Source organism: Canis lupus, chromosome 32 (assembly GCF_048164855.1).
Source record: "Canis lupus baileyi chromosome 32, mCanLup2.hap1, whole genome shotgun sequence".
Lineage (NCBI taxonomy): Eukaryota > Metazoa > Chordata > Mammalia > Carnivora > Canidae > Canis > Canis lupus.
Genome location: NC_132869.1, coordinates 41,879,005 through 41,906,263, shown reverse-complemented (window position 1 = coordinate 41,906,263; position 27,259 = coordinate 41,879,005). Strand labels below are relative to the sequence as shown.

The following is a 27,259-nucleotide window of genomic DNA, read 5'->3' as shown; positions in this document are numbered from 1 at the left end:
TCTACTGAGCTGCCAGCAGGAGCTCTTTCAGCTCAAATTTTGTTATCTCATAACTTTATAAACACCTCCATCTGCAATGCAGGTAAAATCCAAACTCCTGGCTGTGGCCTACAGGCTTCTGTGTCCCACCAGCCTCCGTGACCCCATCTCCCTACTGCCTCCCCTTCCTCCACGCCTCCCCCCCCCCCCAACACACAAAGCCTCTTAGGAAACACACGCAGTCTCCCTGTCCTCACAGCTGGCTCCTTTTCATCATTCAAGTCTTGCCTCAAATTTGTCACCTCCTGGGAAGGGTTCTCTGAATACTGGCCCCAGCAGCTCCACCCTACTCCCTCTCAACCCAGCCACCTGAACTCCTTAACACTAGTCTGCACCTGCCTACAGCACCTATCTCTTGACTTTCCCTACCACACAAATGGGCTTCAAGGCCCTGGAGGGCGGGGCCTAGGTCCGGCCCGGTCATTTTGCTATTTCCTGTGCTTGGCTCAGTATCTAACCAACTAGGCATTAAACACGTATCTGTTAATTGGCCAGGGACAGAGTGACACTCCGGGCTCCTACTGAGAGCCTCCTCTTTTGGAAATAGTTGGCCACCTTCCTGCTCTCAAGGTCCTCCATTTTAAGGAGGTACTCTCCCACCTGTGGCCACTTCCCAGATAATTTTAGAGGATGTGGGATCCCTGGGTGGCGCAGCGGTTTAGCGCCTGCCTTTGGCCTAGGGCGCGATCCTGGAGACCCAGGATCAAATCCCACGTCGGGCTCCCGGTGCATGGAGCCTGCTTCTCCCTCTGCCTGTATCTCTGCCTCTCTCTCTCTCTGTGTGTGACTATCATAAATAAATAAATAAAAATTATAAAAAAAAAAAAATTTAGAGGATGCGTACATTCCGCCTTCAATAACACTGAATCCTGGAGGGAGAAAGGGGAACTTCCCTCTTCTGTTCTCTTTGAATTTTGCTGATTATACAAAAGAAAAATTCTGTTGGTGTGACTCCTTATCACTTCTCCAACACTTGCTGATCTCAGATTCCTACAAAATCCTCAGTTTCACAGTTTTTCTGCACATGCTGGCATTTAGCTAGATTACAGCACCAGAGTATTTTCACTGTGTGTATATTTTATAGGTACTTTGTTAAAGTGGGAAGTGATTTAAGGTAATGCTATGGTGTTCCTCTTTTAAATGTGTTTAGCAAACTGCCTTCAAGACAGACACAGGTGTATGTGTCTGTGGCCAAGGTTGTGAAGGTGGGGTGCCACTGGTGATAGTTGGGGAACTGCTCCCGGTTCCAGGCAGAGCAGGCCCTCATGGAACACAGACTGGCTCCGAATGAGACCCTGGGCCAAATGCCATCTACTTTGCTCAGTGATATGAGAAGTTATTCAGCTGGATATGAATGAGCCTTTTCCCTGGACCTCAGTGCATGAATTTGGGGCGGGTACCTCTTTGTCAATCTCAGTCTATTTTGCTTTATTTTTTTTTTTCTTTTTTTTTTTTTTTAATTTATTTATTTATGATAGTCACACAGAGAGAGAGAGAGAGAGAGAGAGAGAGGGGCAGAGACACAGGCAGAGGGAGAAGCAGGCTCCAAGCACCGGGAGCCCGATGTGGGATTCGATCCCGGGTCTCCAGGATCGCGCCCTGGGCCAAAGGCAGGCGCCAAACCGCTGCGCCACCCAGGGATCCCTATTTTGCTTTAATGTGTAGGGCCTCTGTTCTTTTCTGTGCAGGTCTGATCACTTGGTATATGACCTCCACAGTCATGAGTAGAAAATGAGGGATCTGGGACACAAAATTCTTAATATCCTGATGTCAACGTTTCTTAGTGAAGTCAGGCCCTGGGCTTTTCTTTATTCAGCTCATAACCCAGGCAAGGAGTTATTACTTGTGAATGTGCCAAATAACCTAGTGCACAGCTTTGCTCAGCCCAACTATTGAAAGACAGAACTCACCTACATAAATTCTGAGGTCCAAAAAATGGGGTCTTCCAGGACCCTAAACACCCTTTACTCTCGTCAGTCAGATCTCCTGGATTTTTTTTTAATCCAAATGGATGGTGTTAAGTATTTAAAATACACAAATATAAAGCAGCCTGGGTTGCTCAGAGGTTTAGCACCTGCCTTTGCCCCAGGGCATGACTCCAGGGTCCCGGAATCGAGTCCCACGTCGGGCTCCCTGCATGGAGTCTGCTTCTCCCTCTGCCTGTGTCTCTGCTTCTCTTGCTCTGTTGCATAAAAAAATAAAATATTCTTTAAAAATGGAAGTATAAAGCAGCCCGGGTGGCTTAGTGGTTGAGCGTCTGCCTTCAGCCCAGGGCGTGACCTGGAGACCCAGGGGAGCCCGCTTCTCCCTCTGCCTGTGTCTCTGCCTCTCTCTGGGTGTCTCTCATAAATAAATAAAATCTTAAAAAAAAAAATGCAAGTATACATCTCGGCATTTCTTGGACTCAAACCGTGCCAGCTCTGTATCTTCTGTACTGTACTAACACCCAGCTTCTCTGGGTCAGACATTCAGCAAACGCAGATACTCGGCTGGAAAGCTGTGCGACTTCGGCCAAGCAGGCAACCTCTGAGCTGCAGCCTACCGGTCCGTGTTCCTGGAGCACGAAGGGAGGGAGCACGTGTGAAGCGGCGTCGGCTTCCTACCTGGACCCCGCAGCCGTCGGCCCCTCGTCCAACCCCGGCTGCCCCCGCCCCTGCCGTTGCTCCACCCTGCGACCCCGAGGGCTCGAGGGCCCTGCTTTGCACGTCGGCAGGAGTGAAGGCAGCCCCCCGAGCCGGGTCAGCCCGACCTCCACACCGGCCGCCCAGCTCAGGCTCGGGGTGCCAGCCGGGCACCGGGCACGGCCCCCACGGAGAGCGCAGGCACCGGAGGCGGAGCGGGCTGCCGGCGCTGGGTCCTCCCGCTGGCGCAAGCAGCCGCGGGGAGCTGCTGCCCGGCCCGGCCGAGCACCTCGCAGGGCGGGCTCCGGAGCGCGGACCCCGACCTCCGAGCGCGGGAACCACCGCGGGAGAGCTCCCCGACCGCGCCTGCGCGACAGGCGCTCACGGCGGTGGGCGGGGCCGGAAGCTGCGGGCGCGCGGCGGTGGGCGGGGCCGGAAGCTGCGGGCGCGCGGCGGTGGGCGGGGTTGCGCGGCGCGGCCGGAGGCGGGGCCCCGGCCCTTTCCGCGCAGCTGATTGGTCGGCTCCGCCAGCGGCGCGGCGGCTCCTGGAACTGTCATCTCCGCCGGGTGAGTCCTGGGTTCGAGTCTGTACCCCGGCGTCCCGGGCCTCCCGAGGTGCCCCCCCACACACCCCGGAGAGGCAGAGCAGGCCCAGGCTCGCCCTCCCCGTCGGGCCAGGAGCCCTCAGGGAGCTTTAGTGCGGGGCCACGCGGGGCCTGCGCGACCTCGTCCCTAGAGAAGGGCTGAGCTGGGCTGCGGCGGGGAGGACCGGCCGAGGGCTACCAGGTGCGTGCGCGGGGCCGCAGCCCGTGGGGCCGCAGAGGAGGCTTCCGGCGGGGGGGGCGGGAGGGGGGACTGGGAGGGGAGGCTGCAGTGGGGCTGCGGGGGGGGACTGCAGGGGGGCTGCGGGGGGGGCTGGAAGGGGAGGCTGCAGGGGGACTGCGGGGGGGCTGGGAGGGGGGCTGCAGGGGGACTGCGGGGGGGGGCTGGGAGGGGAGGCTGCAGGGGGACTGCGGGGTGGCTGGGAGGGGGGCTGCAGGGGGACTGCGGGGGGGGCTGGGAGGGGAGGCTGCAGGGGGACTGCGGGGGGGGGCTGCAGGGGGGCTGCGGGGGGGAGGCTGCGGGGGGGGCTGGGAGGAGAGGCTGCAGGGGGACTGCGTGGGGGGCTGGGAGGGGGGCTGCAGGGGGACTGTGGGGGGGCTGGGAGGGGAGGCTGCAGGGGGACTGCGGGGGGGGGGGCTGCAGGGGGGCTGCGGGGGGGGCCGCCTGGGGGGAGACAGCAGCATCCGGGATGGGTTGCAGGAGCAGGAGGCCCCAGGAACGGAGCATGATAGATACATTCTAATATTTTAGATTTGGACATTACTTTGATAAGCCTAAGACCATGCACTAAAAGATTGTGTTTTAAGATTGTATTTATTTATTCATGAGACACAGAGAGAGAGAGAGGCAAAGACACAGGCAGAGGAAGAAGCAGGCTCCATGCAGGACTCAGGACTCGATCCCAGGGCCCCGGGGTCATGCCCTGGGCTGAAGGCAGATGCTCAACTGCTGAGCCACCCAGGCGGCCCTAAAAGAGTGTACTATGGAAGTGTTTACATGTATACAAAACTCAGCAAAACACGGAAAATAGCATTCCATTATGGGCCTCAAGTACTCATCACCAGCCTCAACCACAAACAGCCAGCCTGGTTGCATTACAAATATGTTAAGATTCGCCTCAAATCCATCCTGATAATATGTTAACCTTATGTTACAAAAAAAAAAAAATTTCCCTTCACGCTCAATGGGTGTAGAGGTTCAGTGTTGCAAGATGACAACAATACTGGAAGTTGGTTGCACAACAGCCGAACTGCAACTTAAAAATGGTTAGGATGAAAAAGCTAAAAGGAAAAAATGGTTAGGATGGTAAGTTTTATTGCATGGGTTTTAACCACAATTTTTTTTTTTAAGGTCCTTTCAAATTAAAAAAAAATGCAAATTAGGGAAAAAAATCTGACTGCAAATGTGCAATGGAAAGTAACTCATTGCCAAGTGGAGGCCGATAGAGTTGTTTTTTAACTCATGGAGGCTCTGAAAGGAAGCTCTTGGTTTTGGGGGCTCAGAGCAGTGGGATCTGGCTTTGGGGTGGAGCTTAAGCACTGGGATGGCCTCTGGTTTATACCAGACCTGAAGGGTTAGGTGAGCCCAGCTTTGCCAGTTGGATTTCTCCTAAATGTTCCTGTTCTCTTACACTCTGAGCTACACCTTTAACCCTTAGCTAAGCTCCTATGCCACTTTGTACCTTCGTTCACAGGAAGGTGAGTTAAGTGTGAATTCACCTTTTTCTTTCCACTCTCATTCTTTAGGGCACTTCTGGGTACTCTGTCTCCAATCTACTCCATCTCCCAAATGTACCACAGGTCAGTATTTCACACTCCTTGGTGTTAACTGGTAGCCTAACCTTCGGCCTTCTAGCTCTACTTTCTAGCTTTCTACCTTCTACCTTCTAGCTCTGGTCCAAGTGAGTCCTACATGGATAGCCCTGAAACCTTCCTTTTGCCCACCCCCAAACAAACTATAAAGTGAAAAAGTAATTGCCAGTTGTGGTTTTGGGGCTAATTTGTCTTGCTCTAGGGGCCCCAGGACCCATTAAATTTTCTTAATGTAAGTTGGCATTTATTAGAGAGTTAAACAATTGGATAAAATTTGCACCAGAAAGTTATATTAGAGGGTTGCCTGGCCAGCTCAGTCAGTGGAACATGTGACTCTTGATCTTGGGGTTGTGAGTTCAAGCCCCACATGAGGCATCGAGCTTACTTTAAAAAATAAAATAAAATGTGTGCATTTAAAAAAATATGTTATTGAGTCATGGCTACTTAGGACTATTCAAGACAAATTGGATACTTGCTCACATCAGTGATGGTGAGAAGGAATTAGTGACAGGGCTGCTGGTAATGAATGACAAAGCAAAAGCTAGATTCTTTTTTTTTTTTTTTTTTTTTACAAAGTGATTTCTTTTTTTTTAATTTTGTTTTAATTTATTTATGATAGTCACACAGAGAGAGAGAGAGAGGCAGAGACACAGGCAGAGGGAGAAGCAGGCTCCATGCACCGGGAGCCCGACGTGGGATTCGATCCTGGGTCTCCAGGATCGCGCCCTGGGCCAAAGGCAGGCGCCAAACCGCTGCGCCACCCAGGGATCCCCAAAAGTTAGATTCAATCAGAGGATAAATTTGCTTAGTGTTCGACCTATAGATTTATTTATTTTTTTAATTAAAAAATTTAAAACAATAAAAATATTTAAAAGACATTATATATTTATGAGAGACACAGAGAGACAGAGGGAGAAGCAGGCTCCATGCAGGGAGCTCCATGTGGGACTCGATCCTGGGTCTCCAGGATCACACCCAGGGCTGAAGGCGGCACTAAACCACTGAGCCACCTGGGCTGCCCCTCGACGTATGGATTTATATCTGTTCACTGAGCTATAATTATTGAAGTATCCACAGGAAATAATGTTATTGTGCATATATAACTCATTTACTCTTTAACTTTCTCTTTCCCCATAGAAAAGTTGTGATTTTGGATTATGTGAGGTTTTTTTTTAGGAATGTAGCCATCATGTTACATCATAACTGCCTGTACACAGGAGGTAATATGAAATCAATGACCTGTTTTCTTATGTTTTCCTTTGTAGGGAAAATGGAAGAGCTGAGTCAAGTCCTGGCTAGTAGCTTTTCTGTGTCCCAAGATCTGAACAGCACAGCTGCCCCACACCCCCGCCTGTCCCAGTACAAGTCCAAGCACAGTTCCTTGGAGCAGAGTGAGCGGCGGCGCCGGTTATTGGAACTGCAGAAATCGTAAGGCTTGCTTTAACTCTTTGGCTTCTTTCTTCAGGCTGGGAGCTGTGAACCAATCAGGAGGCTCTAGGTTTGATTCTTCAAAGTAGACCTTTTGTAGGTACATCTTGCCCGTGAGGTTGGGAGGGGCAAATACTGGAAGAGGTAGACTTCCTTTACACCGCAAGCTTAGGAAAAGATGGAAATGTAGAAAGAGACTGAAGTTTGAAAGCAAAAACTCAGTTATTTGGTTAAATTGTTCTTTTTTTCCTGGCAGCAGTACTGAGCTTTGCAATTTAGGGACTTGTGAAAGCCACGCCCAGACTTCCACTCCCCGCATTCCCTGTGTGGCTTCTGCACTCTGAATCCTGGCATCGGTGTGGTCTTCCTGTCTGCCTGCAGCCTGAATGTTTCTATGGAGCCCTTGAGAGTTCAATACAAATAATTCCACAGGGAATCTGAGGAAATGTCTTCCATACACTGACTTCTCAATGCCAAAATGAGCAAACAGGGGAAGAGAGCAGGGAAAGAGTGTTTGAGGCCAGGCTGCTCTGAAGCCAGAGCCTGTCCTTTTATCCTGAGTACCACATGGGCCTCTTCTGGGTAATAAGGAATTGAGGATTTGAAGGCACTACTAACAGCTGCACAGTTTTTCTACTGTCTACATTCTGCCCAGTGCTGCATTATTGGATGTACTTAGCAGAAATGGTTCCCTGTGGCCTCTGGGTTATTTGCAGATTGCATTCTCAGATCACCTCCCCCCTCCACACTCCCACCTCTGTTGTTTAAGAATTATAATTAATTATTTTGAAATAGGGAACACATTAATTTTATGTATTCATATTCAAAATTCAAAATTTGTAAGAGTAGGGATCCCTGGGTGGCGCAGCGGTTTGGCGCCTGCCTTTGGCCCAGGGCACGATCCTGGAGACCCGGGATCGAATCCCACATCGGGTTCCTGGTGCATGGAGCCTGCTTCTCCCTCTGCCTGTGTCTCTGCACCTCTCTCTCTCTCTCTGTGACTATCATAAATAAATTAAAAATTAAAAAAAAATGTAAGAGTATATGGTGAAGTCTCCATCCTAGTATGACGCTAAGTGAAATAAGTCAGCCTGAGAAAGAAATACCGTACAATTTCACTCGTGGACTCTGAGAAACAAAACAAATAAACAGAAAGTAGAATCAGACCCTTAAATACAGAGAACAAATTGGTGGTTGCTAGAGGGGAGGAGGGAGAATGGGAGATCCGGGCATCCAGTTACAGAATGGCTGAGTCATGGGAATAAAAGGCACGGTGTAGAGGATACAGTCAGTGATACTGTAGTGGTGTGGGATGGTGACGGATGGTAGCTCTACTTGTGGTGAGCGCAGGATAACCTAGAGAGGTTGAATCGCAGCACTGTACACCTGAAACTAATGTAACATTGGGTGTCAACTATACAATAAATAAACAAACCAACCAAAAAATCTCCCTCCCAATTCTGTCCTCTGGCCATTCACTTCCTCTACCATATTAGTTTCTTTAGTATCTTTCCAAAGATATTCTGTGTAGATAAGAGCAAGTGTGGCTTTATGTGTCTATACCATTTTTTAAACAGAGGGCAGCCCCAGTGGCTCAGTGGTTTAGCACCACCTTCAGCCCAGGTGCAATCCTGGAGACCCGGATCAATTCCCAGGTCGGGCTCCCTGCATGGAGCCTGCTTCTCCCTCTGCCTGTGTCTCTGCCGCTCTCTCTCTCTCTCTCTCTCTGTGGGTGTGTCCCTCATGAATAAATAAAATCTATAAAAAATATTTTAAAAAAATAAAAATAAACAGAAGTACTGTACAATACACTGTTCTGTGCATTTACTTAACAACATTTTTGGGGAGAGATTTTATATCAGTACCATCTCATTCCTTTATTGTGGTGCCAAGTATTCCATTGGATGGATAATTCATAATGGAATCTACCCAATCCCCTACTGATGAGCATCTGGGTAGTTTTCCTTCTCTGGTGCTTTCAAACAGTACATGGGAAATGACCACAGATGTGCATCCTTTCACGCAGGTACAAGTACACCAGCTCTTCCTTATTCTTGAGATAAAAGGCCATGGTGCTTGCATGTGCTTTCTCAGGTGTGCACCTTCTCATGAATGTGCACGAATTTGTGTGTGTGTTTGAGACGAAACCAGCTGAGTTGGTCTCACTGCCTCAGTGGTGGATCTTTCTTAAAAGCATTGAGGAGGGATCCCTGGGTGGCACAGCGGTTTGGCGCCTGCCTTTGGCCCAGGGCGTGATCCTGGAGACCCGGGATAGAATCCTACGTCGGGCTCCCGGTGCATGGAGCCTGCTTCTCCCTCTGCCTGTGTCTCTCCCTCTCTCTCTCTCTCTCTGTGACTATCATAAATGAATAAAAAAGAATCTTTAAAAAAAAAAAAAAAAAGCATTGAGGAAACCAAGTGTGGGAGGTTACATTGTATCTACAAATCACTTTGAAACAATCAGGTTCCAAACAGTTCTTATTATTTTTCCTTTTTTTTTTTTTTTTTTAAGATTTTATTTATTTGAGAGAAAGAGCATGAGCTGGGGGAGTAGAGGGGGAAGAGGGAAGGGGAGAGAGAGAAAGAGAGAATCTCAAGCAGATTCCACACTGAGCACGGAGCCCACATGGGGCTCAATTCCACAACCTGGAGACCATGACCTGAGCTGAAACCAAGAATCAGACGTTCAACCAACTGAGCCACCCAAGCACCCCAGTTCTTATTACTTCTTAATTACCCAACCTTTCTAGAAAATGTAGTAATTTTTTTAAAGGAGGATAACGATACAGGGAAATAAGTAAAAGATATATTAAATTTAGGGGCACCTGGATGGCTCAGTCAGTTAAGCATCTGCCTCATGTCATGATCTCAGAGTCCTGGGATCCAGCCCTGCATTGAGCTTCCTGCTCAGTGAGTAGTCTACTTGTCCCTTTCCCTTACCCTTCCCCCTGCTTATGCTCTCTCTCTCTCTCTTAATTAAATAAATAAAATCTTTAATTAAAAAAAAAGATATTAGGGATGCCTAGGTGGCTCAGTGGTTGAGCGTCTGCCTTCTACTCAGGGTGTGATCCCCGGGTCCTGGGATTGAGTCCCACATCGGGCTCCCTGTGTGGAGCCTGCTTCTCCCTCTGTGTCTCTGCCTCTCTCTGTGTCTCTCATGAATAAATAAATAAAATCTTAAAAAAAAAAAAAAAGTCAGGAAGAAGACCTGGCTGCTCCTCAGAAAGCTGTGTAAATTAGGGGCACCTGGGTGGCTCAGTCAGTGAAACGTCCCACTATTGATTTCAGCTCAGGTCATGATATCAAGGTCAGGTTCCACACTCAGTGGGAAGCCTGCTTGAGCTCTCTCCCTCTGCGTGTGTGTGCTCTCTCTCTCTCTCTCTCAAGCAAATAAATAATCTTTAAAAAAGAAAGAAAACTGTATTAATTGGAAAGTCCCAGAAGTGGTCCTTGTTGTTGTTGTTTTGAAGTGGTCCTTGTTTTAACCTGCTCACCGCATCTCACTCATTCCTCTCTTCAGTCACTGGGGGTCCTTTTAACAGATACCTGTCAGGCAGGAAGCTCAGCTCTCAGGGTGGGGAAGTAGAGGTGGGAGTCTGGAATGGGGTGAATAGCAGCAGGGTCAGCCTCTCCAGCCAGTGAACGTCGAGAATTCCTTTCAACATTTTACTCTGCCTGGTTTTCGGGAAACTGAGGAAGGCTGAGTGTGTTCAGAGGGGGCTCCCTATCTAGGACAGGTGAAGGGCCGTCACTAGTTTAGCCTTTGGAAGGAAATTTCTACCGTTTCTTCCCCTAGAATCCCCAGGGTGCTCCTGAACTCGGAGCCTTTCAGTTAAACTAAACTGGTCACCTTGTAGGGGGTCTTCATAAGAGACATAAAGGGCTGTCCTTGTGCCTTCTTCCCTCCAGCAACCGGCTGGATTACGTGAATCATGCCAGGCGACTGGCTGAAGATGACTGGACAGGGATGGAGAGTGAGGAAGAGGAAGATAAGAAAGACGATGAAGAGATGGACATTGACGCCGTTAAGAAGTTACCAAAACGCTATGCTAATCAAGTGAGTAGTCCAGGGAAGGTGAGGCCCGGGTCCAACCCCACCAAGGTAAGTGTTGCCATAAAGAGAGGAGGAGGAGACAGGAGGAAGGAATGGGCAGGCTGCAAAGAAGCTGTGGATGTGCATTAAGCGTATGGACTAAGAGAAGAGATGGCTTATGGTGCCCTATGCTGACCAGGGGTCACTGAGGGAGGCTGTGGGTGGTCATACTATAACCTGAGGTCGCTGGCCTGCTGCAGAAAGCCGCCGAGCTCTTAATACACTAACAGAGTCCATGCACTTACTTAGTGGTCATTGTACAGCAATGCCGGATTGGACCTGCCCAGCCTGCACTTCCCCGACCCCACTCCTAGGTTGGTGGTCTTTCCTGAGCAGTGGACTAACATGTCAGTCTTGGATCTTCACATTCAGGTGGTGGAAGGTGGGGAGTGCAGTTGCCCTTGAGTATGGCCACTTGCCAACTGGCCAGCCAGTTGGCCTCCATGAGGCTGAGGCTGTGAAACAACAGATGATTGTAACATACTTGACTAAGTGGCCTGTTGGTTGCAGAAAGAAACCAGTGTGGTCTGTGGAGCCATAGGGGAAGCAGGTGTGGAGACTGTTCAGTGCTTCTGGCAGGCCAGGTATTCCGGAAGGCAGGGTATGGGTCCAAGGGGAGCCAGGGGCCTACCTTGCTATTATATTGTTCTCTCTATAACCCAAGTGTCTTGTCATCTCAGAATCCTCTCTTACCTTTAGAATATGGTTTCTGAGCACACATACTCCCATCTTCTTTCTGTGTCCCAGATACAGCACAGGCAATATCGTCTATGACAAAATACAATTCTGTTCTGCAAGTATTATTGAAGGCCCTACTCTGTATTCAGCTGGGCTATATGTGGGAAGATGGACAAGAGTCAGAAATGGCCCCTGTACCCCTGCAATAAGTGGAGGTGATGGTTTTTGCTATAAGAAAGTGAGATTAGGGACGCCTGGATGGCTCGGTGGTTGAGTATCTGCCTTCAGCTCAGGTCCTGATCCTGGGATCCAGGATCAAGTCCCATGTCAGGCTCCTTGCAGGGAGCCTGCTTCTCCCTCTGCCTGTCTCTCTCTCTCTCTCTCTCTCTCTCTGTGTGTGTGTGTGTGTGTCTCTCATGAATGGGTAAATAAAATCTTAAAAAAAAAAAAAAAAGTGAGATTAGGGGGCACCTGGGTGGCTCAGTGGTTAGGAGTGTCTGCTTTTGGTCAGGTCATAATCCTTGGGTCCTGAGATCGAGTCGCACATCAGCTTCCCACAGGGAGCCTGCTTCTCCCTCTGCCTGTGTCTCTGCTTCTGTGTGTGTGTCTCATGTGAATAGATAAATAAAATCTTTAAAAAAAAAAAAAAGAAAGTAAGATTAGGGTGGGGGTGGGGTAACTGGGTGACAGGTGTTGAGAGCACATGATGAGATGAGCACTGGGTGTTATACTGTATGTTGGCAAATTGAATTTATTTTCCTAAAATAATTTTATTTATTTACTCATAGAGACACAGAGAGAGAGAGAGTGAGGCAGAGACACAGGCAGAGGGCGAAGCAGGCTCCATGCAGAGAGCCCGATGCGGGACTTGATTCAGGGTTTCCAGGATCACGCCCCGGGCTGCAGGCGGCGCCAAACGGCTGTGCCACCGGGGCTGCCCGGCAAATTGAATTTAAATAAAATTTTTAAAAAAGAAAGAAAGATTAGCTTCCAGCAAGGAAGGAAGTAGGGTTTAAAAAAAAAAAAAAAGGAAGTAGGGTTGTGAAATCAGGAAAAAGTTAATGAAAGAGGGGGCAGCTTTGAAGCATGGGTAGGACATGGACAGAGGTGCAGAGCATTCCAGGGTCTTCCAGGCAGCAGGAAGAGTCTGAGCAAGAGCCTCAAGGTGGGAGGAGTACACGGTGTGCTGAGAACAGTGTGCAGGCCAATGAAGATGGAACAGCATAGGGTTGGGGAAAGGAATATAGTAGAAACGTGCGGGAATGCAGACTGTCTTTTCGATTGTGGAGGACCACCAAGAATTTTTGAGCCAGGGACAGAGTTGGGAATTTGACATGCACGTCAGCGTGTAGAAGGGCCTGGAAGAGAGAAGCTGGAGTAGCTTAGCTTTGCGAAAATGATCTGCTGTCGGTGCTGAGAGCAGTGAGGGTGTGAAGGAAATTAGGTCACAAGTGTGAGAAGTGTCGCCAGGATAAATGGATAGAATCTAACAGGGATTGGATAGAAGAGGCAGTGTGAAAAGTGGTTGAGTGTTTAAACTCTGAAATCACATTGACCTGACCTCAAAGCCAGGCTCTTTGTTGACCTTGAGCAGGTTACTTAACCACTCCAAGGCTCGGTTTCTTAGCTGTAGAATGGGGACAGTTACAGTACTATTTCACAGGACTGTGAGAAGGATTGAAGGAGATGGTATGCCCACAATACTTGGCCTACAGCCCGTAATAAATGCCCCACAAATATTAGCTACTATTTTTTTAAACAGCTATGTTGAGATAAATTTACATACCACACAAATCACGCATTTCCAGGGTACCAATCAGTGTTTTTTAGAGTATAGTTATGGGGCTGTGCAACCACTACCACTGTATTAATTCCAGAACACTTTATCACCACCAGAAGGACGCTCATACCCATCAGCAGTTAACTCCCAATCTTCCTTTCCCCCGGCCCTTAGCAGTCAGTAATCTACTTTCTGTGTCTCTGGCTTTGCCTCTTCTGGACATTTCCTATAAATGGAAGCATATAAGATGTGCTGTATCTGTTTTCTTTCACTTAGCATAAGGTTTTCCAGGTTCATCTGCGGTGGAGCATGTGTTAGAATTTCATTTCTTTTTATTCCCAGATAACGTTCTGTTGTCTGGATCCCCCACATTTGGCTGGTCCACCCATCAGGTGGTGGCATTTGAGTCACTCCCACTTTCTAACTGCTGTGAATAATAATGCTGCTGTGGACAGTCACGAACAAGTTTTCGTGTGAATATGTTTCCATGTCTCCTGGGTAGGTACCTGAGAATGAAATTACGAGGGCGTGTGATCATTCTATGTTTAATGTTTGAGGAGCTGCCACACGGGTTTTTTTTTTAAGATTTTATTTATTTATTCATGAGAGACAGAGAGAGAGAGGCAGAGGGAGAAGCAGGCCCCCTACAGGGAGCCCGATGAGGACGGACTTGATCCTGAGGGACTTGATCCCCGGTCTCCAGGATCACGCCCTGGGCTGAAGGCAGCGCTAAACCGCTGAGCCACCGGGGCTGCCACTGTTTTGCAAAATGACTAGAGCATTTTACTTTCCCACCAGCAGTGGGAATGAGGGCTCCAATGTCTCCACATCTTTGTCATAGCTTCTTATTGTCCATCCTTTTGAGTGTAGCCATCCTAGAGGGTGTGAAGTGATGTCTCATGGTTTTGATTTGCATTTCCTTAATGACTGATGATATGGAGCATCTTTTTATGTGCTTAGTAACGTTTTGTATACCTTCTTTGGAGAAATGTCTGTGCCTTTTTTTTTTTTTTTTTTTTTTTAGAGAGAGGAGGGGCAAAGGAAAGGGAGAGGGAGGGGATCCCTGGGTGGCGCAACGGTTTGGCGCCTGCCTTTGGCCCAGGGCACGATCCTGGAGACCCGGGATCGAATCCCACATTGGGCTCCCGGTGCATGGAGCCTGCTTCTCCCTCTGCCTATGTCTCTGCCTCTCTCTCTCTCTCTCTCTCTCTCTGTGACTATCATAAATAAATAAAAATTTAAAAAAAAAAAAAAAAAAAAAAGGAAAGGGAGAGGGAGACTCGAAAGAATCTTAAGCAGGCTCCATGCCCAGTGTAGAGCCTGACATGGGCTCGATCTCATGATCCTGAGATCATGATCTGATCTGAAATCAAGAGCCAGACGCTTAACCAACTGGGCCACCCAAGTGCCCCCTAGGCCCATTTTTTAATTGGGTTGTCTTTTATAATTAAGTTATAAGAGTTTTTATGTATTCTAGATACAAGTCTCTTATCAGATACATAATTTGCAATATTTTTCTCCCATTCTGTGGGTTGTCTTTTTACTTTCTTGATGGTGTCGTTGGCAGCACTAAAGTTTTAAATTTTGAGGTAGTCTTATTTATCTATCCTTTGTTTTGTTGCTTGTGCTTTCGGTGTTGTATCACTATCATTCTTTAAGGAAGTGTTGATTATGGTTGGTTTAAGATTCGATAGCAGATGAGGCGCCTGGGTGGCTCAGGAGGTTGAGTGTCTGCCCTTGGCTCAGGGTGTGATCCTGGCGTCCTGGGACGAGTCCCACACTGGGCTCCCGGCGAGGAGCCTGCTTCTGTCTCTGCCTGTGTCTCTGCCTCTCTCTCTCTCTGTCTCTAATGAATAAATAAATAAAATATATATAAAAAAAAAGATTCGGTAACAGAATGGTGTTGCCATTAACAGAGCTACAGGGTACAAAGGGGAAGTAGGGGATTTCAGGGATGGAAGGTATTTGGGTGATCGAAGGCCGTGAATCCTGTTTTGAGTACAGTGAGTATAAGGTAAAGAGAGAGCAAGCAGAGGAAGAGATACTACGTGGATGGCTGAAAATGTAGGTCTGGAGGAAAGGAAAGCAGTCTGGAGATGAAAAAGAAGGAGAATCGGGGTGCCTGGCTGGCTCAGTCAGTGGAGTATTCAACTCTTGATCTCAGGGTCATGAGTTCAAGTCCCATGTTGGGAGTAGAGCTTACTTAAGAAAAAAAGAAAGAAGAAAGAAAAAAAAGAAAGAAAGAAAGAGAGAGAGAGAGAGAGAGAGAGAGAGAGAAAGAAAGAAAGAAAGAAAGAAAGAAGAAAGAAAGAAAGAAAAAGAAAGAAAGAAGAAAGAGAGAAAGAGAAAGAAAGAAAGAGAGAAAGAGAGAGAGAAAGAAGGAAGAAGGAAGGAAGGAAGGAAGGAGAAAAAGAAAGAAAGAAAGAAAGAAAAAGAAAAGAAAAGAAAAGAAAAGAAAAAAGAAAAGAAACAGAAGGAGAATTGGAGGATGTCCTCTCAGAAGTGGCAAGTGAAGCTGCAGAAGTAGATGTCCAGCCCCGACCAGGACAGCATCTGAGACAAAAAAAAAGGGGGGGGGGACTTAAAACAGCCTTCTGAAGATTCTCTACATGTTTTGGGGGAGTATGTGGAGGAGTGTTTGGAGGAAAAAAAAAGAAGAATAGCACTGGCTCACACGGCCAAGGGAACATGTGTCAAGGAGGATGAGGAGGCGGTGACCAGCAGCGTCACACAAGGAGGGGAGCACAGAGGATAAGGGGGGAGAGAGGGAAGAGGGAGACTTGGCAGCGAGGAAGTCATGGCCTTCGGCAGGGCCGTGGGGTAGGCAGATCTGGACTGAGAGTTCAGCAGCAGCGAGAAATAAGAAGTCATTTTGAAAGGGACAAAGTGCAATAGTTTACCAGAAATGCAGAGTGATAAAAGGTTTTCATTTTTGTTTTGTTTTGTTTTTTAAGGTTAGGGCTTGAGCATTTCGTGGGCCAAGGGAAAGGAGAGATGAAGTTCTGTGGGGGCAGTTAGTTGATAGGCCAGTCTCCTGTGTCGATGGGAGGAACTGTGAGCCACGAGTGGAAGAGTTAATCTTTGCAAAATTCATTTCACCACCACCACCACCCTTCTGTTTTTGTTCTGTTTTTTAAGGATTTTATTTACTTATTCATGAGAGAGAGAGAAAGAGAGAGGCAGAGACACAGGCAGAGGGAGAAGCAGGCTCCATGCAGGGAGCCCGATGCAGGACTCAATCCCAGATTCCGGGATCACGCCCTGAGCCGAAGGCAGATGCTCAACCACTGAGCCACCCAGGCGTCTCCCCTCTCTTTTAATTTAAATTTTGTTAGTTATGATTACAGTGCAATATTGATTTCTGGAGTGGGATTCAGTGATCCATCACTTACATACAACACCCAGTGCTCATCACAAGTGCCCACCCTGACACCCATCACCCATCTAGACCATCCCCCACCCAACTCCATCCATCACTCCTCAGTTTGTTCTCTATCAGTAAGAGTAACTTATGGCTTGTTTCCCTCTTCTTTTTTTCTTTTACACTTCCCCATATGTTCATCTGTTTTATTTCTTAAATTCTACATATGAGGGACACCTGGGTGGCTCAGTGGTTGAGTGTCTGCCTTCAGCTCATGGGATCCAGGATCAAGTCCTGCATTGGGCTCCTTATGGGAAGCCTGCTCCTCCCTCTGCCTATGTCTCCACCTTTCTCTCTCTCTCTCTCTCTCATGAATAAATAAATAAATCTTTAAAAAAAAAAAAATCCGGGGCAGCCTGGGTGGCTCAGCAGTTTAGCGCCACCTTCAGCCTAGACCGTGATCCTGGAGACCCAAGATCGAGTCCCACATCAGGCTTCCTGCATGGAGCCTGCTTCTCCCTCTGCCTGTGTCTCTGCCTCTCCCTCTCTCTCTCTCTCTCTCTCTATCTATCTGTCTCTCATGAATAAATAAATAAAATCTTTTTAATAAATAAATAAATAAATTTTTAAAATTCCACACATGAGTGAGATCATTTGGTATCTTTCTTTCTTTCTCTGACTTATTTCACTTAGCATAATACCCTCTAGCTCCATCCACGTTGCTGCACTGGCAAGATTTCATTCTTAACCACCCCCCTTTTTTGAAGCAGATTTCCCAACATCCTTAGTACAGTATTTGGGGTAACCAGTTTGAGAAATGATGATTCAGATTGAGAGCATCTCAAGGTCAGGGGCCTGATTCATCTCTGAGGAATAGCCTCTGGCAGGTGGATGGACAAAGTAAGGTGAGGAAGAAGGTCCCTACACCCAGACACAGGAGGCACGGTAGTAGGAGTGGGATGGATGAAGATGAGGAGAGAAGTTGAAGTTCACAGTGAGCAGCCTCCATCCCGTCAGTTGAGACAAGTTGACTGAGGGCAAGTGGGGCGGAGGTCTACCGTCAGCCTTGGGGGTATTCCATTATATAGAGAGGATGTGAGTTCTTTGTCCTTGCATCCATTGCAGCAGCACACCCCTGTTGATTTTCTAAATAGTCTCTCCACCCAGCGTGGGGCTTGAACTCACAACCCCAAGATCAAGAGTCGCACGCTTTCTCGCCTAAGCCTGCCAGGCATCCCCTGTTGATTTTCTATGCCATTTTTTGTATGTTCCCAGTTGATGCTCTCTGAGTGGTTAATTGACGTCCCTTCAGATTTGGGACAGGAATGGATTGTGGTCGTGTGCCCTGTGGGAAAAAGAGCCCTGATCGTGGCCTCCAGGGTGAGTAGCTGCCTCCTGCCTCGTCCAGTGCGCCTGGGCTATAGCAGGAGGGGTTCTTTGTACTTTGTGCACCTTCCCTGCTGCAGCAGCTATGCCTGGCCTGGGGATTGAAACACTTGCCCGCGGGAGGGATTTGTTGAGAGCCATCTTTGGGCTGGTGACACGCCTGCAGATTGTGGAAGCGAGAGGGTGAGATGGACCTTGATGCCTGATGGGATGGCTAACTGTCCCCCCCCCCTTCCCCCCACCGCAGGGCTCCACCAGCGCCTACACCAAGAGTGGTTACTGTGTCAACAGGTTTTCTTCCCTTCTGCCCGGAGGCAACAAGCGAAACTCAACCACAGCAAAAGGTATCTGCCTAATATTGTCCATTTACTAAGTTTGTTTAGAAAGATATATATTTTTAAGTAATCTCTGCACACCATAGGGGCTCAAACTCACAACCGCAAGATCGAGAGTCACATGCTCTACCAACCGAGCCAACCAGGTGCCCCTTTTTAGTAAGTTTTATAATTAGTAAAAGGGGAAGGTTCTTGGTTACTTGCTTTAAAGACTCCCTTTGAAAGTGCACCTTTGACACTGTACGTCTGGATTCAGGCCATCATTTTCAAGGTCAGGCGAGTCCTGTCTCCGGGATTCCAGCCATCTTCAAGGTCAGGCCTCCTCAGTTGCAGAAGAGATGCAGCCCCTGAGGCCTGTTGGGCAACAAGTCCCTGAATTAAAGTTGACGCACCTTTCCCACGGATGTCCGTTACTGGGTGACAGTGCAGTTTGGAGGCCGTAGGTCCCCCAGAAAGCTGTTGCTGAGGCTTCCTGCCAAATCTGTCTTCTCCCTGTGGTTGTGTTAACCGCAGCCTCTCCCTGCCCCCGAGGCTCAGCTGAGGACACTAAGATCGTAGAGGTGAAGTAACTTGCCCAGTCACTCGCCCGGGAAGGGGTCCGGGAAGGGGCCAAGCTGGGCCTCAACCCCACTCTCGTCCCTGCCTGTTCAGGCTCCCTTGGTGGCTCCTCATGTGCTTGGTATTGAGCCTAGACTTTTCTGTTGGCTTTCAGAGCGCATCACATGTGAACGCTGGCTCGCCCATGCCTCTCCCCAACTCCTCATACCGCGTCTAGCTCTCTTCCGCTGGCTTATTCCCCACATGTGCCCACTTCATTCCACCCGTGGGCCTTTGCTCATGCCACATCCGTATTCCAGCCTGACATCTCCTCCCACCTCCCCTCTACCCTATTGTTTTAATCCTCTGATCCCAGAAGACTGTTCATGTGCCAGCTCTCCCGTGAAGTATTTCCTGCTCTTCCAGTCTCCCTCTTCTAGAACCCCTGTTGCTCTTAGCTTGTGTTGTACACTTCAGCTCTTGGTTCTTTGCTCCATGATCATTTGATCCCCTTAACTGGATTGTAACTTCCTTAAAAGCAGGGACTACTTATAGTTAATGTTCCACACAGAATAGACCACCTATGATAGGAACTCAAAAATGCATGTAAAATGGAAGATTACCTGCTTTTGGGCTGAAGCTTTTTCTAAGGTGAGCAAATGTCCTAGTTTATCTAAAAGTTCAGAATTCCCATCTGGCTGAAGGGTTGCCTTGGTCCCTCACATGCCATCCTACTTGCGTACCCTTAGCTGCACCAAGGAGTTAGATAAGGGCCATGGAGAACTTTCTCCCTAATGACCTCTGATTGGAAGGGGTACCCTGTACTGACTTTCTGCTCTGTGACCCCAGACTACACCATTCTGGACTGCATTTACAGCGAGGTGAACCAAACCTACTATGTTCTAGATGTGATGTGCTGGCGGGGACACCCTTTTTATGACTGCCAGGTAAGGACTGATACTCTCCTCATGTATTCTTCTGTTTTCTCCTTTCTTCCTGGGAAAGTGGCTCAGCATGTGGGTTTGGTACGTGACCAGCTTCTTGGTGTGCACAGGATGTGGTATATCAAGTACATTATCTAATGTTCCTTGCATTTTTGAGTGTGTTTAAATTAGCTTCGTTTTTAAAAAAAGAAGTAGGAGGAACTAAGGGAAGTACAGCAATTCTCGAGGGGAGGAAAGAGTGAAACAGCAGAGGGGTAGGCTGGGACTCTGTGGAAGCTGCACCCGCCCCCTCCCCTCTCTCTAGAGTGTGGGAGGATTGCTGGCACGGGAGACGGTGGGCAATGGGGATGCCACCTTGTGCAGGCCGCACAAGGAAGAGAAGGTGGAATGAAGTTACCAACAAGGAGTCTCTGGCCAGCTCTACTGCTTCACCAACCACATCCTGATGCTGAAAACAACAGGACCTCCTTAGTATGATACAAAGGCTCGAATCTTGAGGGGCCAGCTCTGGAAGGAGATTTTCCAAGTGAGGAGAGGCCTCGGTATTCTCCCCTCGAGGGTCACCTTCCTCCAACAATTTCCTGGTGATTCCAATGAGTGACAGTAGCAGTCATCAGAGTGAGTCTAGGTCAGCCCCTCAGACTCCATTTCTCTTCTTAACACTCCCTCACCTTTGTCTCAGGTTTCTAGTGGTGACTTTTTTGTCCTCCTCGACAATTAGTTTATCACAGTTAGAAATGCAAATTCCTGGACCTACTGAATCAGAAACTTGGGTAAACTTATGTTTTAACAAGCCTACGGGCAATCCCCAGGCAGGCCTTGAGGGCTGTCACCATAGGCTGCTGCTTCTCTGTAGCCAGTAGCCAAAGCACGATTTTCCAAAGCTAGGCGGTGGGGCTGCAGAATTCAAACACACACCTTGTTCTAACCTAATAGCTAAGATTTGCGTTACCAAACACTCTGTGAACATTATCTCACTGAAGCCCTTACAGCAATTCTATAAGGTGAGTACTGTTGTTATTTCCCCATCTTAGGCGTGGAAGCTGACAGCCACAGATCTTAAGTACTTTGCTGTAGGGCAGAGCCACACCTAAAACTCAGATCTCATAAATTCAGTCTAGAACACATCTTCCTCAGGGACCTGGATGCTCAGTCCGTTAAGCATCTGCCTTCAGCTCAGGTCATGATCTTGGGGTCCTGGGATCAAGCCCCACATAGGGCTCCCTGCTCAGTGGGGAGCCTGCTTCTCCCTCTCCCTCTGCCTTTGCCCCTCTCCACCCCCTCACTTGCTTGTGCTCTCTGCTCTTTTTTGTGTGTGTCTCTCTCTCCCAAATAAATAAATAAAATCTTAAAAAAATAGAATATATTTTCTTTTCATTCTCCTGAAGTATGTTTCATAACATGTATTCACAAATTATAAGTTTGGTAACTAAAATTACCTGTATTTTTATAATATATAGGATAGACTGTCCTTTTTAATTTTTTTTTAAAGATTTTATTTATTTATTCATGAGAGACACAGAGAAAGAGAGGCAGAGACAGGCAGAGGGAGAAGCAGGCTCCATGCAGGGAGCCCAATGTGGGACTCGATCCCGAGTCTCCAGGATCACGCCCTGGGCGGAAGGCGGCACTAAACTGCTGAGCTACCTGGGCTGCCCTGTCCTTTTTAATTTTTAAAAGCAAAATAATATACAGGAAACAAAAGGCACTAAATAGCTACAAAAGGGTATGGATCCGTAATTCAGAGAATAAAGTAGTTTATAAGTTACAACTATAAAGTAGTTTCTAATCCTCAGAATGAAACCTGAATGACGATTAACATACTGTGCTTTGGAGTCAGAGTCCTGAGTCAGAGTCCTGAGTCCCCTTGGCTGAATGATATAATCTCTCTGAGCCTCAGAGTCCTCACTTGTAAACTGGAGATAATGGTAATCCAACTCTCAGAGGGTGGGTGGGTGAGGATCAATGATTAGGTGAATAAGGTCCTTAGCATGGAGCCTGGCACATAGTAGGCCTACAGTGATACATGTTGGCTCGACTGCTATTAAACATCCTATTGGGTTTTAAGAAAAAAATCTTCAAAGATTTTATAAACATCTTCCTGACCTTATGGCAGTGTTTGAAGGGACGTGATAGAAGGGCTTAGGTCTTCATAAATTAGGTGGTTATTTAGAATGGGGTGTTTTTGTTCATTCTACAGTTTGAAATGAGCAGCATTTCATCTTTCTGTTTCCCTCCTCTGTGTCAGACTGATTTCCGATTCTACTGGATGCATTCAAAGTTACCAGAAGAAGAAGGACTGGAAGAGAAAACCAAGCTTAATCCCGTAAGACCTGGTGTTAGGACTGTGGGATTCTTTAGGGGGATTGTTTTGGATTGTTCTATTATCTAAATGTAATAATTGTGAATGAAATGATCTTGTTTTTGAGATAGCATGGGAAGGATGTGGGCTTAACAGTCATCCAGATCTGAACTAGTTTTGGCTTTAACAATTACTAGCTAAAATTAATAACCTCATTTGGCCTTAGTTTCTTCATCTGTGTAATAGAGTTCGTAACACCTACTTTACTGGATTGTTCTAAGAACCAAGTAATACAAACATGCACGTTCTCCTAACATGATACTTACGGTAGGCACTCAATAAACAGTGGTTGATATAAAATGCTAATAACTTTTTATAAATAATGCTATTTAGGGATCCCTGGGTAGCTCAGCGGTTTGGCGCCTGCCTTTGGCCCAGGGCGCGATCCTGGAGTCCTGGGATGGAGTCCCGCGTCGGGCTCCCGGCATGGGACCTGCTTCTCCCTCTGCCTGTGTCTCTGCCCCTCTCTCTCTCTCTCTCTCTCTATGTCTATCATAAATAAATAAATATTTTTTAAAAATAATGCTATTTAGAAGTCTAGTACAGTGGTTCTCAAATTGTAGCATTCGTCAGTAGTATATGGAATCCTGGTAAACCTAGATCCCTGGGCCTCCTCACTGGAGCTTCTGATTTACTAGGTCAGGATGAGCCTGAGGATTCCTTTTTTTATTTTTATTTTATTTTTGTTATTTTTAAAAAAAGATTCTATTTATTTATTTGACAGAAAGTGTGAGAGAGAGAGAGAGCGCGCGCAAACAGGGGAAGCAGCGGAGGGAGAGGAAGAGGCAGGCTCCCCACTGAGCAGGGAGCCTGATGTAGGCAGTCTTAGGGTATCATCTGACTTTGCTGTGTCAGAGCATCAGAAAAGGACTGGAAGCTGATTCCTGGGAAAGGATGTGCCACTGCCCTTCAGAGCCTCAGCTGCACCCTGCTAGATAAGTCAGAATGCCAGAGCTGGAAAGGCCCTGCAAGGATAGCTCATCTGCATCCTTCATTATTCAGATGAAGAGGCGAAGGCTCAATCCTAGGACCCGGGGATCATGACCTGAGCCGAAGGCAGACGCTCAACCACTGAGCCACCCAGGCGCCCTGAGCCTGAGGATTTCTAACATGTTCCCCAGTGGCACTGGCACTGCTAGTCCACAGACCACACTTTGAGAACCTCTGTTCTTGTGACTGGGCTGAGAGGGACCTCATTTTACAGATGAGGATGTATGCTCAGAGGAGACTGCCTTCCCCAAGGTCTCACAGTCCAGGATGACAGCCTGTGTGTCTTTGCTCGCTACTCAGTGATTAAATATGCGACAGCTATGTTCAGGGCATTTTATTATCAAAGCCCGATAGATTGGCATTTGCTTGGATTGGTTACACTATTAAAGGCATTCAGTAACCACTTACAGGACAATAAATGGGGTCAGTATCCAGTGATGTTACAAGGAAGGTCCTGGAAGAACATATATTGAGGAGGGGAAACACAGGAGCAGCTCTGTCTGAAACGTTGTTCTAAGTGCTCTACATATATTATCTCACTGAAACCATGCAGCAACCTTATAAAGTAGATACTTGTATTATCCTGTTCTATAGATGAGAAAGCAGAGGCACATAGAGATGAAATAATTGGCAGAGTTGGGAGTCAAACCCAAGCAATCTGACTTCAGAGCAATCCTAATCACTTTGTTATAGTGTTCATTGTCCTTGCTAGGGACACCCAGGTGGCTCAGGGTTGAGCGTCTGCCTTTGGCTCAGGGTGTGACCCCGGGGTCCCAGGATTGAGTCCCACGTCAGGCTCCCTGCACGGAGCCTACTTCTCCCTCTGCCTGTGTCTCTGCCTCTCTCTCTCAGTTTCTCTCTCTCATGAATAAATAAATAAAATCTTTAATAAAGAAGTAAATAAATAAAAATCCTTGCTGATGTGAAAGGAGCTGCACTAGCCCTTCCTCAAGATTGTCATATGGCTTCGAGAATAACATACAGTAGAAGAAGAAAAAAAGAGAGAGAGAATAACATACAGTCCCTAAACCTAGCAGAGGACAGTTATTCTTAGTCCTGGCTGTGTGTTAAAATCAACTGGATAGCATTAAAAAAAAAAAAATGCCTGGGACCCATCCCTGGCCAATTCAGTCAGAATCTCAGGGTGGGGCCTGGGCTTCAGTGTTTTTTAAGAGATCCCTGGTGATTTTTGTGGATAAAGCAAGGTTGAGAACAACCAACCCAGTAATTCAGAGGGTGGGGGGAGGTAGAGAAGGATGAGACTGAACTTTTCTTCTTTGATAGTTTATCACTTGGTGGAACTCATATTATTTGTAACATATACTAATCCTTTGTTCTAATTTATGTTTTAGTTTAAATTTGTGGGACTGAAGAATTTCCCTTGTACTCCTGAAAGCCTGTGTAAGGTGCTGTCTATGGACTTCCCTTTTGAGGTAAGTAACAGCCATTGTCTTTATTGCCCTGATGTGCTTGCAGGACATAGGGAGGTTTGGTTACGCAGTCTTAGGGTATCATCTGACTTTGCTGTGTCAGAGCATCAGAAAAGGACTGGAAGCTGATTCCTGGGAAAGGATGTGCCACTGCCCTTCAGAGCCTCAGCTGCACCCTGCTAGATAAGTCAGAATGCCAGAGCTGGAAAGGCCCTGCAAGGATAGCTCATGTGCATCCTTCATTATTCAGATGAAGAGCCAGGGGCCCAGGGACGGGGAAGGCTTCCATTCCTAGGTCCTCCTTGGGTACCTGTTTTCTGCTGCGAGCCTGAGAGGCCGGCCCCTTGTTTAACTGCCATAGCTGATCGTGCAGGTGGGGACAGGGGACAGACAGGCCAAGGGGGTACGAACTCCTTATCCTTCCTCCTAAGAGCAAATGGTCCCTGGGGTGGCGCTTGCTGAGCAGTGGCATGGGAGCAGTGTGACCAACTTGCCCCAGTTTGTCCAGAACTTCCCCAACTTAGCACTGAAAGTCTCATGTCCCTAGAAGTTCCTCACCCTGGGCAATCATTTGTCATCCTCAGAACCTCTCCAGGCTCAGCCACAAACTTGCCTTTGCTCCTCATACCCTTTAAAATGGTGCCTAGTCACTGGGACGCTGGGTGGCTCCATCAGCGTCTGCCTTCAGCTCAGGTCACCATCCCTGGTCCTGGGACAGAGCCCAGCACTGGAGCTCCCTGCCCAGGGGGAGCCTGCTTCTCCCTCCGCCTCTGCCTGCCACTCCGCCTGCTTGTGCGCTGTCCATAAATAAATAACATCTTAAAAAAAATAAGAAAATTAAATTCTTTCCAGTCACCCACAAGTATTTGCTTGAACTCGATATAATTTTGCTAAAAGGATCAGTTTCCCAAATGGGGAAATGGCAAAGGCCAAGTTGCCTTCATTTCTGGGAGTCAATTAAGAAGGTAGTAAGAACACATCTTTATTTATGATTCTTATGCCCCAGTGACAATAAATGCTTTTTAGAGATGAGTCACTGAATCATGGAAAAGAAAATGTGGAACCGTAGGAGGTCTTCCCGTTGAGAAAACCTGAGTTTCCCAGAACATAGCTTGCAGATGATTTAGGGGGAGGTTGGGCAGCCGGCAATGGCGTGGGGAACAAGGCTTCCTGACAGCCTGTTGCCCCTGTGCTCAGCAGCCCAGCATCCTGGGGCCTGTCCAGTTCCCCTGCTTTTTCCCTGTGTGGGACACATTCCCCGTTACAGAGCCCTCGGAGTGATGAAAAGTAGGTGGGCTCTGGGACAGAAGACCTGGGTTCAAGTTGAATTTCTGCCTCATACTGTTTTTATTTATTTATATTTTAGATTTATTTTAGAGAGAGAGAGAGAGAGGATGAGTGGGAGGGGCAGAGAGAGAGAGAATCTCAAGCAGACTCTACACTAAGCGTGGAGCCTGACGTGGGGCTTGATTTCACAACTTTGAGGTCACGACTGGAGCTGAAAGCAAGAGTCAGATGTTCAACTAACTCTACCACTCAGGCTCTCCCCTTCTGTGTTTCCAGGGAGGCCCCCAGAACTACCCAAGCCCCATTTCTTAAACACCTTCAGTGGCGGGTATGAAGATAAAGTAGTAAATAGCAACACCCTGTAAACAGGAAAGTGCTACTTATGTTTTTATCCTCCAAGGTTTAGTTTTCTAGACCATTTCTTCATTTAGAGAAATTGCACGTGTGAGAAACAAGGCTTCTTTTTCCTCTGGCGAGGAAAGGGAGTTGGCCCACTAAAGCTGCCCCTGTGTGCATCGGCTTTCCTGGAAACACGTGGCCCAGAAGTCATTTTCACCCCTGGTTTCCTCTTTTGTAGGTAGATGGACTTCTCTTCTACCACAAGCAGACCCACTACAGCCCCGGAAGCACCCCTCTGGTGGGCTGGCTGCGCCCCTACATGGTGTCAGATATTCTCGGCATAGCGGTGCCCGCCGGCCCGCTGACCACCAAGCCAGAATATGCTGGGCACCAGCTCCAGCAGATTATTGAGCACAAGAGGAGCCAGGAAGGCATGAAGAAGAAAGTCACACACAAGGCATCTGACTATGAGTTGGAACACCTGTCTACTCCTAGGCTGGAGAGCCCTCCCCATAGCCTGGAACCCCCTGGGAGCCTCATGGAGAACTAATAGGGCAGCCCCTTGGGGAGTCACAGGATGGTGCTTCATCCCAGAAGTACGGCTGGAGAGGAGGACGGTGACAACACCAGGTTACTTCATTTTAGAGTGGACTTAGCAAAGCCACTCCAGCTGGAGACAGCTTATCTCCTATCTGAAATGCTGGCTCGGGCAGTTGAGGGAGGTTCCCAGATTGGGTGGTCTTTGGATGTGAGCAGTAATTTGGGTGAAAAGTGTATCCCAGATATCCAAATGTAAATATATGTAATTCTTACGAAAGAAGTTGTTTGTGGTTCTTAAACTTTAGATGGTCTTGACCCTTCCCCCCCAGGCTACCTAAACCATGACTGTTCAATCTTGGCCCATTTCACTGTTTTTAGCACTTAAGCATTCTGCTGAGTTTCCAGTTGCTGCTGTTAGTAACGTCATTTTCTAAAAGGTCTTACCAGGAACTGCAGTTCTTGGTATTTGAATATGTTCCCTCTTCTGAGAAGTGTGATTTTCTTTGGTTTAGACAATGCCAGAGATAAAATGTAAGTGGAATTCATTCACAACTTCAACAAATGTTTGCTCTTCCAAAGATAAGCCTTGTGCTAGGCCCCAGTGGTTTATGGAGACAGGCGGCACTCAGTCCCTGCCCTTGAGGAGTTCACAGTCCACTTGAGGATAGCAACCCACCAGCAGGGCCTAGAGAAGA

General features: G+C 47.8%; 1 protein-coding gene and 1 long non-coding RNA gene across 7 annotated transcripts; one reads left to right on the top strand and one right to left on the bottom strand.

Moving 5' to 3' along the window:
• Window positions 1-2,016: 2,016 nt before the first annotated feature.
• On the bottom strand, window positions 2,017-3,003 carry LOC140622864 (uncharacterized). The gene is made up of 2 exons (XR_012022545.1): window positions 2,425-3,003; window positions 2,017-2,221 (listed from the first exon to the last, which is right to left on the bottom strand). It is a non-coding gene; the product is annotated as an uncharacterized lncRNA (long non-coding RNA).
• A 111-nt stretch (window positions 3,004-3,114) lies between these two features.
• SNUPN (snurportin 1) lies at window positions 3,115-26,844 on the top strand. 6 transcript variants are annotated; one of them, XM_072809729.1, is made up of 10 exons: window positions 3,127-3,227; window positions 5,009-5,062; window positions 6,340-6,502; window positions 10,412-10,559; window positions 17,690-17,794; window positions 18,048-18,144; window positions 19,522-19,619; window positions 21,865-21,942; window positions 24,321-24,401; window positions 26,263-26,844. In XM_072809729.1, the coding sequence occupies exons 3-10, from the start codon at window positions 6,345-6,347 to the stop codon at window positions 26,572-26,574; spliced, it is 1,077 nt and encodes a 358-aa protein (XP_072665830.1). In that variant the 5' UTR covers window positions 3,127-3,227; window positions 5,009-5,062; window positions 6,340-6,344; the 3' UTR covers window positions 26,575-26,844. The 6 variants fall into 6 exon arrangements, with proteins under 6 accessions (XP_072665832.1, XP_072665835.1, XP_072665830.1 ...); XM_072809730.1 differs by having other exon boundaries at window positions 3,208-3,446; XM_072809731.1 differs by lacking the exon at window positions 5,009-5,062 and having other exon boundaries at window positions 3,115-3,227.
• The last annotated feature ends 415 nt before the right edge of the window (window positions 26,845-27,259 follow it).